This window comes from Aphelocoma coerulescens, chromosome 9 (genome assembly GCF_041296385.1).
Source record: "Aphelocoma coerulescens isolate FSJ_1873_10779 chromosome 9, UR_Acoe_1.0, whole genome shotgun sequence".
NCBI lineage: Eukaryota > Metazoa > Chordata > Aves > Passeriformes > Corvidae > Aphelocoma > Aphelocoma coerulescens.
In genome coordinates this window covers 15,733,568-15,749,211 of record NC_091023.1, presented here as the reverse complement: position 1 = coordinate 15,749,211, position 15,644 = coordinate 15,733,568, and the positions used below count along the sequence as shown (strand labels likewise).

Genomic DNA, 15,644 nt, shown 5'->3' with positions numbered 1-15,644 from the left:
CTAATTTTGCTCTTACAGTGAAATTACTAGAGATTTCGAAGACAAAACTCTGATAAGGACTCTAACAGTTGCAAAAGCCACAGCAGAGGACCTGAAGCGGAACTACACTTGCTATGCCAGGAATGCCAAAGGCGAGGAGCACAGCCAGGCCATAGTGCGCATGAAAGGTACGGCACCTGCAGAGCAGGGGTGTGCACCGAGGCGTGCTCAGGGGGGCTCTTGCTCCTGCCTTGAGGCTTGCCCTGCAAAACAGTAAGGGAGCAAAGAATTCCATCAGGCCTTTTTGTCTCACACAGTCTGTTCTGTGGGCACTGCTGGTTTATTGCTGTCATACTGCACCTCTTCTTGGAGGCAAGGGAACAAAGGGCCCTTCCATAGGCAAGTGCCTGGGGAGAGAGAGGGGTGGACAGATCTGTTGTCCTCTCCCCATCCATGTACCGCAGCTGAAGCAGAGCTGAGGGGACAGGCAGCTTGAAATTATTTCAGGTTACTTGATTGCGTGACACAATAGCTAGTTGGCATCCTGCAGAAGACAGACTGTACTCGCTGGCATTGCTCAGGGAGTGAGACAGTCACACCATGATGCTCTGTGGTTTTATTCCTTGCTGTCATGATGATGCAATCTAGATACAGCCACCTCAGCATGGATGGTATAGACCGATTCAGCTCTCTTCTGTGGGCTTTTTCCTACATCTTTTTTTCATCACAGATTTTGTTCTTGTTTCCCAGACCCCCCTCCCAGTAATAAAAGCTATGGGAGGCTTTCTGATTAAGGTGGATTTTTCTGCCTCCTTATCAACCTCATCTAGAGCTTCAACACATGCTTTTACTCTAAGTCAGACATCCCCTCTCCCACAAGAAATGCTGCCATGCCTTGTGTAGCTCATGCCACACACCTTCTTCCCTCTACTCTGCATTACAAGCGCGGGAAGGCTCATGGGGATCGTCACTGGAAGATCTTTTTCTTCTTGGTAACTTGTCCTCCTTTTTTAGTCTCATTCCTCTGAGACAAACCTTTTCTGGATTGTTAGGAAGGAACAATAGACCAAACACATAACTGAGAAAAGCTGAAACCATCTGCCAGTGTGTTCATACTCCGTATGTAATTCTTCTGGGGTGATAATATTTGTACATGTAGCAGAAGTGAATCTGAAATACTCACATTCTTTCTCTATATAACAGTGCCTAAATACTGGTTTCTAGTGAACTGATCCTCCCTCTTCCTCCCCACATCTTCCTCCCCTTGGTTAGTTGACTGGATTTGGTCTGAGCAGACATGGTTATCCATCACTCCTTCTTCCTGCTCTGTTCCACAGCAAAATCCAAGAACCATCTCTAGCTGCTGCTGGCAGAGAACCTTAGGCTAAGCTCTCTGCAGCCCATCCCACTGTACATCCCATGAGAGCATCAGGCATGCCAGAACCTAACCCCTCAGGACCTGCCTTCCAGTTTTTAGCAAGTGGCTCTATATGTTGGCTCTAATTCTTTCATTACATTAGGTCATGTACATTTCTTGCTTTTTCCTGGATGATGTCCCTCTCCTTCTCATGTACTTCTGCTGCTCATCACCTAATGAACATTGATAAATTCCTTCCATTTTCGATTTTGTAATTCAGTTTTATTAGAAATGTATTAAATATTGGAATGTGGTGGTGTTTCCACTCCCTTTTGTTCTTTTATTGTGCAGTTTGCCAGTGTGCACATCAACTGCCACCAACAGAGTTGCCCAGGGACACAGTTAGAAATTTTCTGTCCTTAGTACAAAGAAACAGCAATGGTGTGACAGACAGTGTATAAGCTGGAGGGGGCCTATGATATTCTGGCTTGATGCCCACAGGTTGTCCTGTTTGTTTGCAAGCATTTCAGCTTTTCTGTAAGGAACTTTGATTCTTCTTTCATGGTAGAAAACAGTCAGGCCATGGCTAGTTATATCCTGGGTGTCAGTCTGGGACAAGCCACAAGACCTGTGTGTTTGATAGGGAGGGAGCATGGTAACCATTGCCTTTATTTTGATGCAGATGCTTTACCTGGATTTCTTAGAAGTCAGAGCAGTTGTGTGTGAGAAAGAAGCAAGCCTGACACTGCATAAAATTCCTGGGAAGCACAGAAGAAAGTAGATTACACACTATCTGAGAACAGGAAAGGCGTCCCGTTTTCTTTGAAGCCTGCAGACCTTGAGGAAACGAACAAACTGTCAGGCCGACGGATTTATTACAGGCCTGCAGCCGGGTTGTGTGCGAAGGGCTGAGCAGAGATTCTCACACTGAGTGTATAAGTGCACACTGAGTGTATAAGTGCTGTCTTAGCTCTGCAATAAACAGATTCATTTTGCTCTCAGCTTGTGAGCCTCGCATTCATACGCCGACTGTTGTGTTGCCCCAAGAGTTTGCTGATACTGCTGAGAAGGTCATGTTCCTCTTCTGGCTTTGGATTGTGCAGGTTTCTTCCACCAACAGGTCATTCTACCACTGGCTGCTCCCAGGGCCTCGCTCAGAGACAGAAGTCCAGCCTGTGCTATGGATTTGCTCTGCCAGCATAACCAGACCTAATAACCCAGAATGGGGCTCCAGGGTGGCCAGCCATCATGAGTCCTGCCAGAAAAGCCTTGGCTTGGCCACCTTACTCTGAAGGGTCACCTTGGCTCCTGGCTGTTCCTCTGTGGTGTTTGGCTGTGTGTGACACAAGTTTGTTCCTGCCTAGCTGAAAGCCCAACCTGTTATTTAAACCTGACCCCCTGTTTATTTTTGTCCTCAGTTGTAGCACCCAAGTACACCGTGGAGCTGGCCTGTGGTCTGGGGGCAACCATCCTGCTCGTTGTGGTGCTCATAGTCATCTATCATGTGTATTGGCTTGAAATGGTCCTCTTCTATCGGGCTCATTTTGGGACAGATGAAACTATTCTAGGTAAGGAGTTAAAGAGCTTTCATTTATTCATCCTGCTGCAGGCCAGGCCCTTTGTTTTCATATAGGATTTTTCCTGTAAGCTATTTTTAACCCTCTTCACAGCATAATGACGTTTTGACCTTCCATTTCTCTACCTACATGCAGTTGTGTGGGTCATTTTAGAGTAAGAGGAGTCAGGCTTTTGGCTCAGGGGAAAGGAGGAAGAAATTCTCTCTATTCTCTGCAGAGGTGGAGCATAGACATGGCAGGTTCCCAGAGCACTGCCCTGCTGATCTAGCTGTGTCATCCAATCTAGATTGTCAGCGTAAGTCATCAGGTTTCAGTAAGTCCCGGGTTTCCCTGGTGACTCTATGTAAGGATTCATGATCTGATCCAGAGCGATCTGCTTTAAAATGTGGGAAGGCATCCAAAAGGGTGGATGTGGAAATCACCGTTCTGTCCTCAGTTCTTCCACAGCTTCCCTGTGTTACTGGGAGTTCATTCCTAGGGACTCTGAGGTGAGATTTCCTCCTCTGGAGGAGGAGGAGGGTGTTTGAGCCCTTGCAGCTTGTGGTGTGAACCTGCCACGGGGGTGCGGCAGCTCTCAGAGGGTGTAGGCAGGGTGCAAGTCTCTGTCTGGTGGGACTGCTCATGTGGATAAACAGCAGCTAGAGGGAGCAAAGTCAAAGATGTCAAAAGACAAAAGACACCTGGACAGAGCGGGTTGGTCTGTGGAAATCTACATGCCTTAACCTGCAGTGCCTGGGCTCCAAGTGAGCCTTCCTAGCTGCTTCTCTTGCAAGTCAGAGGCCCGGCATGGGCAGTGTCACAGGTGTCCCTTCTGCCGTTTGTGTCTCCCTGTGCTCCCGCTGCCCAGACGGGAAGGAGTACGATGTGTACGTGTCCTATGCGCGCAATGCGGAGGAGGAGGAGTTTGTGCTGCTGACACTGCGGGGAGTCCTGGAGAACGAGTTTGGGTACAAGCTGTGTATCTTCGACAGAGACAGCCTCCCTGGGGGAAGTGAGTATCTCACAGGGGCTGTGCTCCATGCACCTCCTCTCTTTATTGTTCTTTGAGTTATTGATCATTGATTGCAACAAGCCTATCCAGATGATTTCTTGGATTTTTTTCCCCATCACTGTTAAGGTACTCTTTTTGGTGTCTTCTAATGTTTTGGCTTCACATGACAGTGTTGCAGATGCTCCATGAAAAAGGCTGCTGTGGGCAGATGATGGTGGTTGGTTGTTTCGGTTGCTCTCTCCAGGAGTGATGTGCAGGAATGTCAGCATGGGGAGCCGGACAACCGACCTTCATGCAAGCCCTCTGAGCTGCCTTAAAAAAATGGGATAAAGTCAAAACTAGAAGAAAAGAGGCAGGAGAAGTGTTATACTGGATCAGACTGGTAGCTCACAGAGGGTAATGGTGAATGCTTGTAAAAACCAGGAGTGTCTGCCTCAGGAAGGAGTGGAAGGTGCCAAAATCAGTGAGAAGATAATGTGCATCCCATTCACCCTCGTTAATTAGGGAGTTTGTGTCTAATATGGCATACAATTAAGCTACTATTATTAAAAGTACTATGTTGCAGGTAGTGAGACTCATGTCTTCAGTAAGATCAAGTCTTTTTCACTGTTTTGAGATAAATCATACAAGGTTCTGGACACAGTGTGTGCTGCAGGGAGGTAGGGAATCACCAAGAATGGAAGTTTGTGGAACTCTCCGGATACACATACCTTCACACAAGTTCCCCAGCAAGGGCACAAATCTAGGCAACACTCTTGATTTTCAGTTTTTTGGAGGCTGGGTTGGCTGTATGATCCTGATGCCTATTAAAAGTTCAAAGTCTGAATTTCTGCCAGCGCAGACCACCCCACTTTGAAGTCATGGGCTTTGGCTCAGGACCCCACTGGTGACAAAACCTGTGCTGAGAAAGTCCATTGAGGTCCCTTTTGAGAAGGAACAGGAGGGACAGCTGGATTCTCAGCCTGGTGCCTGACGAAGGGAGCAGAATCAGTCTGGGTTCTGTTACCTGTGTCTCCCAGATTGTTGCCAGGATCTAGGAGCACCTTGAAGTTTGAGGGTAAATAAATATATATGTCTCAGTAGACAGCTGCAATCCTGGTGCTGTTCCTTCTCGAAGAGGGCCTGAATGACATGGCAGGGCACCCTCCAGGCTCAATTTGCTTCATGCCAATGTCAGGCTCAGAGCAGGTTTGCTCTGAGCCATTTTCACCAGATGTCCATCTCTCTCCTGTTCCCTCTGCTGTGTCATGCCCTGTTCATTTTGGAGGGTGTCATTTTCCTCCCAGCACAGCTCTCCTGGACTCTCTGTCCTTCACCCTTACCCCCAAACATTCCCCTCTGTGCCCTCCTCAGTCCCTGCCAGCCTCAAGCAGGCGCCAGCCCTGCGGAGCGCTGCCGTCGTGGTTTGTCACTGCGCTGCCGTCTGCAATGCTGCTGGGGCTTCCCCGGCGCTTCTTAGCCAGGATTTGACTAATCTCCTTCTCAGGAAAACACGGCGGGCCAGGAAATAGCTTTTGGCAGCTAGTGTCATGCCTCCAGAGTGTGCATCTGAATCATGGGTAGAGAGTTATGTTGTCCTTGATGAAGAAACAGTGGGAGATGGATTATCCCACAAGTTAGCTGACAGAAACGAATCAAATGTGTTTGACAGCTAAATGAAGTTGTCTGTCAGCGTTATTTTACTCTCCATTGTAATTTCTGACCAGTCAGGAGTGTTCCCTTATCAGGGAAGTGTGGGAGATCCTGCAGCAGAGAGTACAAGTGCCGGGATTCACACTTAAAAGGGATTTTCACATTAATTACAGGAAGGTGGCCAAGGACAGTCTACCTGCAGGTGTTAGAAAATTAAAGAGGAGCCACAATTACCGTGACATGTCTCCAGCTCAAAAGGTGTCATTTTTGGGACACTTCACTAAAAGTCCTCAGAGTCAGTTCTAAAAATGCTCTAATCTGCTTTCATAGATGACAGCAGCAGGAACAGACTGATGAGTAACAGGAGTTAGGATGGTAGCATTACCAAAGCAAATTATCCCATGAGGACACTTGGGGATGATGTAGATATTTATTTTGTGTGGGGAAACTGTGGCAAGAGGAGTGAAGGGAGTATCCAGTCATTTTGGACATCTGCCAGAGGAGGATGTAAGCATAGACATTGAGGCTTCCTGAAGCCTCTTCAGGGTGAGTCTTTCCCTTGAGTTCATGTGTTGTTCAGCTGGCAATTTCCCTGCTTTGCTCCAGAGAGCCTCTTTTTCCCCTCTCACTAGAAGGAAGCTAAATCTGAGCCTGAGATTAGCAGCCCTCTTGGCCACAAGGCATCCTTATTGTACTGGGTGGTGTCACTGGTGTGTAGTACAGTGACTTTTAGGTGTAGCTCTCTTGGTTATCTCTGTTAGCATGGGAAGGAGGAAATACATCGACAGGTAGTCTGGAGCTGAGGGAGAAGTTTTCACTGTATGGGGTGGTGGGAACCAGCCCTGGTCTAGGAGGTCCCACCTGGAGTCACTTGCAGGGTTGGGAAGCACCAGTGTAGTCTAGAGAGGGCCTCCAAGGGATTTTATTGTCCCCTTCAAGAGGCACCTGGTGTCACAGCAGCAGCTCAGCAGCATGTTCTTGGACATCACTAACCACCTCAATGTTTCTTTCTCCCAGTTGTCACAGACGAAACCCTGAGCTTCATCCAGAAAAGCCGACGTCTGCTTGTTGTCCTAAGCCCCAACTACGTGTTGCAGGGGACACAGGCCCTGCTGGAGCTCAAGGCTGGCCTAGAGAATATGGCCTCCAAGGGCAACATCAAAGTCATTCTAGTGCAGTACAAAGCCATCAAGAAGAGCAAAGTGAAGGAGCTGAAGCAGGCCAAGGCGGCCTTGAATGTCATTAAATGGAAAGGCGAGAAATCCAAGTTCCCAAAGGGCAGGTTCTGGAAGCAGCTGCAGGTGGAAATGCCAGTGAAAAAAATTAGCCGGAGTTTAAGCCTTGATGGGTTGATGCATATCCCTGAAAAATGTTTGACACAATCAGAAAACAAACCAAAACACACCCCAAAAATCCACAAGTTAGGCCAGGGGGTGGGGAGGAACTCAGGGTTTCTTCCATGAAGGACCATGTCCCGAGCATTTCAGAGGATAGTAATGTTTTCCCTGCAGCTTTGATATTGCTCTGTCAGTAGGGAGACCAAAGATGCAAACACCTCCTCTCTGCAAATGTATGTCCTTGTTATCAGCCACACAAGCCCTGGGCTTAAGGTCTAAGTTTGCTATCCAGGTGCGAACACATCCAGTACCTTGTGATAGCATGGCCAGTACTGCTAGATCCAGTTCCTATGGGACCTTCATGAGCATCCAGGACAGAGCTTCTTTCCTCTCCTGAGTGACTTCACTCCTTTCTGGTCCTCAGTCCCTGCTGCAGAGGCTGAGGACCAGTTTGCAAGGTAGCTCCAGTGCAGAGCGTTTCCTGCGTGTCCCGGGTCTGTAGTCCCAATCACTTGTGGGATCACAGACTTCTGCTGCACTGCAGGGAGTGTAGACTCTTGAGGCTCCTCATCTTTGCTCCCTACATTTCCTTTGAAGCAGATGCATCCAGGTAGTTTGGCAATGGGAAATGGCTGTTAGAGAAGCATTAAAAAAAGCCCCACAACTCTACTGGGTGCTATTTTTATTGTAGCACATCTAGTAACAGGTGGTCAGTCTCTGGGACTCTGCAGTCTCACAAGTACTCCAGAGTCTTCAGGGCTGCTTGTAATCCAGGGAAATCTCTCATGAGTACAGGCCATGGAGCATGTCTGAGAGATGTTTCTTCGTAAACTCAGGGACTTCACAAGCACTACAAGGAACCCCAATGTACTACTGAACCTGCCTACTGTCTCTGCCACTGGCTGGGGGAAAGCATCGTGCAAGGTGCTTCCAAGGTCTTTGGGATGACACTGGATGTAAGTCCAACTCACCAGGACACCCTACAAACTCATTTGACCTTACTAAAAACTACTAGTTCTGTCCATGTAGGCAAGACTATGAGGACAGGCTGAGAAAACTGGGGATGTTCTCCCTGGAGAAGGCTCCTGGGGGACCTTATTGTGGCCTTTCAATACTTAAAAGGGGCTTATAAGAAAAGTGGGGACCGACTTTTAAGCAGGGCCTTTTGCAATGGGACAAGGAGTAATGGTTTTAAACTAAAAGAGGGTAGATTCAGACTATGTCTTCCTTTACAATGAGGGTGGTAGAAGACTGGCACAAGTTGCTCAGAGAGGTGGTGGATGCTCCATCCCTGGAAACAGTCAAGGCCAGGTTGGACAAAGCTGTGAGCAACCTGATCCAGTTGAATATGTCCCTGCTTATTGCAGGGGGGGTTGGCCTTTAAAGGTTCTTCCCAACCCAAATTATTCTATGATTTTATGAAGACTCTGTCCTGTCTGCCTGGTTGTGAACAACGTTGCCATTTCTAATTCAGGGTTTAGGTTTAAACTAGCTTTGGCTTTACAAAGCAAGTCTCCCCCCCCATCTGGTTTCCAGCCCAGAGCTGCAGAACAGAGGGTGTATCTCAGCTTTTGCAACATTCGCACAAAATGGAAACACAAAAACCGGCTGTGTAGCTGTCCTTGCTTCAGCAGGAGAGGGCGTGGTGAGTTAACCCCCATCACACAGTTCATGCTGAGGAGGGGAGTTTCCTTTCCCTTGTAGGACAAACCAAAGCACAGTAAGTGCTTTTGACTGGCATTGACATGTGCTATGGTTCACAATATTTTCAAATAAAACTACAAGCTCTGGGGGTGTCTCCATACTCCTGTAGTTCCCAGTGCAAGGACCTGCCCACTTCATTGTGGAGTTCAGTATTACACACACCAAGTGCATGCTTATTTTTATTGATGGTGGTTGCTCCTGAGTCACCTTTGACTGATGGTGGTTGCTCCTGAGTCACCTTTGACTCATGCATTTGCTCTGTTGGTGTCCAGTGGGTGAAGCATAAGGATTCATAATGGCACTATAAAAGCACTACAATTTGGAGTCTATGCACTATTCACCCAGCTGAGCTGGGAGCTTTGCGGGCATCCCAGTAAAAAGCTCAGCCTTAAAGGTGTGGTACTGAATCCTGGTGTCAGGGAAACCTTTTGCCCTTAGCATTTTATGATTAATAATGTTATTCCAGGGCTGCAGGGAGCTACAGCCCCCCTCTGCCCTTGGTCAGGTGCTGTATGTCGTGTTTAGGAATGGTACTGCACAATTCAGTGCTCCCCATAAATCCATGTGCCCCTCATTTTCCCCATCTCCCTCCCCCTGCAGAGGGCAGGAGAGGAGAATTGGAGGCACAAAAGGTAAAGATCCTGCTGTAGGAAAAGAAAAATTTACTGGAAACAGCAATGAGATAAGAAAATGAACAGTAACAGCAACAATACTGATGACAGAGGGTACAAGAAGTAAATGATTCACATGGAAAAAACCCCAACAATAGACAATACCTGGCTGCTCCCTCTGCCATGCTGTGCTGGCCCAGAAGGGACCCTTTCTCCCTAAAAGAGACCCCCTTCCCCCCCCCCCCCCCATCCACCGCAAATGTGAGGTGTTGTAGAATAACTTCGGTGTCCTGGACACTGCAAAAACTAACCCTGTCCTGGCCGGAACCAGGACACTGTACAAACATGGAACAGATAGGGCTTCTTTCTTACTGTCTTCTTCATCCTCCCCACCCCATGTAAGCTTTGATTTAAGCAGGTAAAATTGCAGTCAGCTTCACTGGAGGCAGTGGAGCTCCTCATCTGCTCAGAGGTGCTTAAAAGTTTTGTTATGAGCTTTTCTACTGTGGTTGTCTTTGGAGGGACAGAGCTGCTTCCCACACTCCAGAAAACTTCATTTATAAGAGGTAGCACCCAAACCCATGCTCAGCTTTGTGAACCCATTGCAACCGTGTCATTTTGCCCAGCTTCACCTTTTTTGTTTGTGTTTTAAACATCCCTGTAATCAGTTGCCAGATCTGCAGGCAGAGGGAAGGCCCTGAGGCCAAAGCAGAGCTGTGTTAGATTGCGACATGATTTTTAAAAAATTGACTCCAAAATACTCATAAATTGAATTGACATCCCAGACCTCACTACATCACATCTCACTTTTGGCTGAGTTACCAAGAGAACTTCTATGACAGCTGGTGAGGGGTCAGTAGCTCTGACCCAGGAAGAGGTGACTGGTCCAGGGAGATGGTCCCAAAAGGAATCGCCTTCCCGAGGCCCGGTCTCTTCCCTCAGCTGCTGGCAGGAGGGCCCTTGCAGAGGCTGTCAGCTCTTTAGTGATTGTCAGCTGGTGATTTCAGCTCAGCTCTGCAGGGCAGCCCCCAGCCAGACCAGGGAGAGAGATGAGAGGCTCGTGTGGCTGTTCCACACAAGGTAGCTTTATTGGTCCGTACTCCAGCCAAGGGGAGGCCAGGGACGGGCTCTCTCTGCCCTCACAGGGGCAGGGGCTTTATAGGGATACAGGGGGTGGGTATCAGAGGGTAAAGGCCAATGGGCTACAAAGGATCTCCATAGGGTCTCCCAGAGGATTCTGGGTTTGTCTTACCATAACTAAGAGTAGCTCCCTTTCCAGGGGAGTTCTGCTGGGAGGTTTAGGCAATCTTATCTCAGCAGACGTCCCTCCAGGGCAGTGGCTGGGCATTCCCCACAAACTTCTGCTGATGTTTTAGTAAGTCTGATCATTTTAGGAAGGTAAATCCACCTCATGTATTTTTTCTGCTTTTATTGAAAGAGTTTTCCAAATAATTAATAGACCTGGACTTTCTCAGGCATACACTGCAGTAGCCTTTGGTGTCATTGCAACCCCAGAATAGGATTACTGAGAGACATCAGCAGAGCACCCACAAGGAGAAAGGTGTGATGGTTTGGAAGGGGTCTGAGAGGTCAGAGGGAGCAGTGTGGAAGAAATAGTCCTGGAGCAGGTTCCACTCACCTGCGAGCTTTACCACTGGCTTTGCTGGGATCTGTCAGGCCAGGGGTAAAGCCCAGTCCCAACTGTAAAGCAGATCTGCAAGCACCTCAGATACGCCTGTCATTTCATTCTATGCCACAAGCGGTTTCCATTGTGGGATTCTGTCACAGCATCTGTCTGAATCAGTTGATTCATTTGAGTTTCTGTGCTCTAACCTAACATTTATCAATATGCAGCTTATGAAAAGTTCATCATTGTTATTTCATGGGGCAACAGCGTGGCACAAATTGGAAAAAATACCTTCCTTCCTCGTGCTGTTTGATGTTGTACAGCTGTTCCAGACTTTTCCCTTTTCTGTATGTTTTTGCCTATGTGTGATTTGGTCTGTGAAGTGTCAGTATTATTTTATTTTGCTTTTCAATAAAACATTTTCATTTTTGCATTTCAGTCCTTGTGCATTTCTCATAAGTACCATCTTCCCATTACATCTGCAAAATGCTGTTAAAGAAAGATGACTGTGTGTAGTCCAGGCGTCAGGACCATTTGGGGCTCCTCCTTGGAACGGGACATTTTCCTGGCTGCTTCATGCTGTGCCTGCAGAGGCTCCTGAGCTCCCAGAGCCATCCAAGCAGAAACACGGTGACACACAGCATTCAGATGTCTCACAGCAGTGGACACACACAGAGAGAAAGTCTCTGATCTGAAGAGTGCTCACTTGGCAATCACAAGACAGAAAGATGGGAAGGAAACATAATCTCTTTGCTTTAAAGATCAGAATCTTAGAAATCTGCCCAAACCACAGTAATCAAACTCACTCAGGCTACTTTGCCCATCACTTTTTAGGTTCAGTCGGCTTCATGTTTTCTCATCCAAGTCACTTTCTTGCCCATTTCCCATGTTTCCCATGTTTGCCAGGTAAGTTGAGAGAGAGCCCAGCACTTCCAGACCACTAGCAAAATGAGTACCTGTGACAATCTATGGATTTGAGGTCTGTGGGTATGGGATCTGTGACCATAATCCTTACAATCTCTCTTACATCTTTGGGGTGCATTGGGGAGACACAAGTAAACCAGTAAAAATACGTAGTGTCTTTTGCAAGCATTAGGTAAAGATGGAAGGTTTTTTAGTGTAAAGCAGATAACCAAGAGTGTTGAATCCCCAAGTCCCTGCAGTGTTACTGCTGCCTGTCCCATCCAGTGCTGTTTCGCTGGGAGGGAAGATCTTACCTGCACACTGTGAAGTCCCTGCTCAGGATTTTTCATGAGCTGGGTAAACATTACAAACTGAACATCCCTAAGTATCCTGGTCAGCCAAATCTAAATGCATCCCATTCTCAGAAATCAAATATATCTTTGGAAATTTGAGCGTTTTCCCCACAAAAAAAAAAAGTCTCAAAAAGTGTTTTAAATTCAAAATTGATAAAAGAAAACCAGCACTGTCACCTCAATCAAAACATTTCATTTCAGCAGCATCAGAGTCAGTCATGTTAATTGAACCTGGGCTTTTTGAGCAGGCAGGTAGAATAGATGACCTCCCAGGGGCAGCTCCTGCTTATATTTTGCTGTGGTTCTGTGATTCCAGTTTCAAAAAGAGACCTTTCAAACCAGCAGAAGAGCTTTTTCTTTCACAAACTGTTGAAGCCTGGCTGTTTTCAAAATAGATTTCAATCACTTGTAGAAAAGTTTGAATGAGGTCTGGACTTAGTAAATTGGAGATTGCTGCCAATTTTTTATGCCTTTGAAATAGGGTGATAAAAACGTGTGATGGTGGTAAGTGACAATCCTGACAGAACAGACTATCATCTACTTTTGGTTTCAATGAACCAGTGTTTTCCTGTGTGTGTTGGGGATAAAAATCCCCCCAAACTTCATATACAAGAAAAAAACTCTCAAAATAATTTGATTTTAATTCCAGTATTTTGTTAACTAAACAGTGCTGTACTTTCTCCATTAGGATATTACTGTATGATCATTTTTCCTATCTTGGTCTCCAAATAATCTAGTGACAATGAGTTTTACAGCTGGTCATACTTCTTTGAAAAGTATTGCTCTGTACAATATTAAAATAAGGTGCATCCAGTGCACCTTCTGCTGTGAGATAAGAGACAGCCAAGTGCTGGCAGAATAAGAGGCATTGCCATTGCAGGGAAGGAGCAGTATTTTTATTCATATAAAAGACCAGTGTTCCACTGTCAGGGAGAGAGGAGAGTCTCCAGCCTGAGGAATGAAGGCTTTAGCAGTGTGAAATGGAAGGGAAGCAGAAGAGCTCTTTGAAAGACATTCCTAGAGGTAGATTTTTCACTCTGAATGTGCAAGAGCTCTTACTGTAATGATCCTTGTCCTGCTTGAACACCAACTTGTCCTTGGGTCCCCTCTCATCTCAGGCACCAGCACTTAGTAAGCGTATGGGTTTTAAAAAGTTTTTACTGTTCTATTACTCAGCTTTTGTTAATTTGCTCACTGCCACAGCCCTATAATTCCCATCCTTTCCACTGCTCACCCTTTAGCCACAACACCTTCAATATGCTTTCTGCATCCTGAGCCACAGGTAGAAGTCCAAGGACATCCTTAAGGTTTGCTGCTTTTTGAAATTTATAATAAAAGAGATGCTGCTCTTGCCTGGCACCATTCCAGCTAAGCTTCTTGCTGAGCTTTACAACTTGCAATTAATCCCAAGAAATGCTTTGAAGGACAGTGTTTCCAACCCCCATGATGCCTAGGGGAGCTGGTGGAGGGGTTTAAGGCTGACAGTTTTGCTTTCTAAATTTGGAGGTTTGTACTTAAAAGATGAGAGAGCATGACAGGGGGAGGTGGGTCAGCCCCTGCAGTTCGATCTGTGGCAGGATGAGATGATTGCTTTGATCCCCTGATGCAAAGGGCTGCTCAAGCTGTGTGCAGGTGGTTCCCAAATAAGAACCACCCTTTATCAAACGCCTGCACTTCCCTGGGCAGGACTGATGCTGTGCAGGGCAGAAGTCAGAGTACAGTCATGGCATATCCTAGCTTCTCATTTACTGCCTCAGCCATCTCAAAAACCCACTGCACAGCAAAAATGCTGCCAACAGGAGTGTGGGCAAGTAAAAAGTTACAGGGCTCGTGCCAGGTTTCCCTCTGTGGGAAGAGGAATCTGTGCAGGTATGCCACCAAGCAGCTTCCTTAGCTTTTCTCTCCCCGCTCCCTTCTCCTTGTGCACTCCAATTCCTCTGCCCTTGTCCTCTTAGATACCACTGAAGCCGTGTTTGACTTCATTCAGAGGAGCCGCAGGATGATCGTGGTCCTGAGTCCTGATTACTTGACAGAGAAGAGCATCAGCCTCCTAGAGTTCAAGCTGGGCATCATGTGCCAGAACGCCATAGCCACCAAGCTCATCGTGGTGGAGTACAGGCCACTGCAGTGCACCCACCCCAGCATCCTCCAGCTGAAGGAATCTGTCTCCTTCGTCACCTGGAAGGGGGAGAAGTCCAAGCGCTCCGGCTCCCAGTTCTGGAAGGCATTGCGGCTCGCGCTGCCCCTGCGCAGCCTGAGCGCCAGCACTGGCTGGAATGAGAGCTGCTCCTCGCAGTCGGACATCAGCCTGGACCCCATCCAGAGGAGAAGGAGCCGCTTGAAAGGGCAGCCCGACCCACGGGGTGCCACACCTGTGACTCTCACTCACGGAGGGACGGCCTCGGCCTCCGAGTCAAAGGCCAAACACCGAGCCAAGCGCTTCCTGACGTGCCGGTGTTGTGGGACCTACTGCAATGGCAGCAGCAGACTCAAGCACAAGCACCAGGCCGTGGCTGAGCCCAGGTGGGACAGTCATCTCTGCAACCCGGGCTCGGGCAGGCCCCCGGCACAGGGGCTTCAGGGCAGGGGTCGAGCCGAGCCCCCACCGGCACAGGCCCCCGCTCTTGCCCTCTGCCATTACAGTGACCTGTCGAACAACAATGACTTCTACGTGCTCTAACCCATAGGCTGAAGCACTGCTGGTGCTGGGCCAATGAAAGAAACTCGCTGCAGCCTCAGACAGGATGTTTTTACCGTGCCACAGGCTGGCACGGTGCCATGAAGTGTCAGTCCCATGCCTCCATGGAGGACTGCAGCAGTATCACTGCTGGTGACCTGGGCCAGGGACCTGCAGCCATGCACAGAGCAGCAGCTGGGGGCTTCCTGCCCGGGTGCTTCTCCTGAATTTAAATTGCAAAGTGGAGCTGAAAACGTGTTTCTCTGGCGTTGCTTTTCCCACACCGTGGCTGTGTTTGTGGCAGGGCTGCTGCTGGTGTCCAGTGTGGGAGGGCAGGTCCCCAGCTGGGGCTCGGGAGGGAGGGAGTGGGGAGAAGCCATCCTGCTGGCAGTAACCTCTGGAGAAAGGGGAGCAAGCCTGCATTGTGCAAAGGCTAAAACTTTGCTAATGAGGGTAATGGGAGCCCCTGCCACTGCAGTTATCCACTGTGTTCTAAAAGAACTTGCTCAACAGTTTTAAGACAAGCCCTTCCTCTCAAAATAAAATTGATTTCTTTAACCTGCTGTTGTAAAAAGTTCCATAGGAACTGGTAAATGCTGGAGCACTGTTCACCAGGCAGTGCCGAGGGATACGGTTTGCCCAAGCTGGCTGGGGTCCCCTCCTGCTTCCAGAGCTTGCAGTGTGCTCCTGGGCTTGGTCCCCATCCTGGCTTCACCGTTATGATGAATTTGTTCTGTCAGTTGAGTGGCCTTCCACGCAGCAGGAAAGAAAACCATTACAAATCTAGGGAAATATGATTAAAAAAATTCTCTGAGTAGTCAGTGAGCTCAGGGATAGGAGCAAGACCTCAAACGCTCACAGAAAACCTCCGGCGCTGAAGCCGAGGGGTCAAAACT

General features: G+C 47.9%; 1 protein-coding gene across 6 annotated transcripts in view; it reads left to right on the top strand.

Annotated features, from left to right (window-relative positions):
- The window catches only part of IL1RAP (interleukin 1 receptor accessory protein), a 50,061-nt gene extending 35,017 nt beyond the window's left edge, over positions 1 to 15,044 (top strand). For 2 of the 6 annotated variants that reach the window (XM_069024363.1, XM_069024361.1), the window contains 4 exons: positions 19 to 167; positions 2,755 to 2,904; positions 3,761 to 3,904; positions 14,027 to 15,044. In XM_069024363.1, the coding sequence (XP_068880464.1) occupies positions 19 to 167; positions 2,755 to 2,904; positions 3,761 to 3,904; positions 14,027 to 14,751 (1,168 nt within the window). In that variant the 3' untranslated portion in view covers positions 14,752 to 15,044. The other 4 variants (XM_069024362.1, XM_069024364.1, XM_069024365.1 and 1 more) reach the window with 4 other exon arrangements.
- Positions 15,045 to 15,644: the final 600 nt, after the last annotated feature.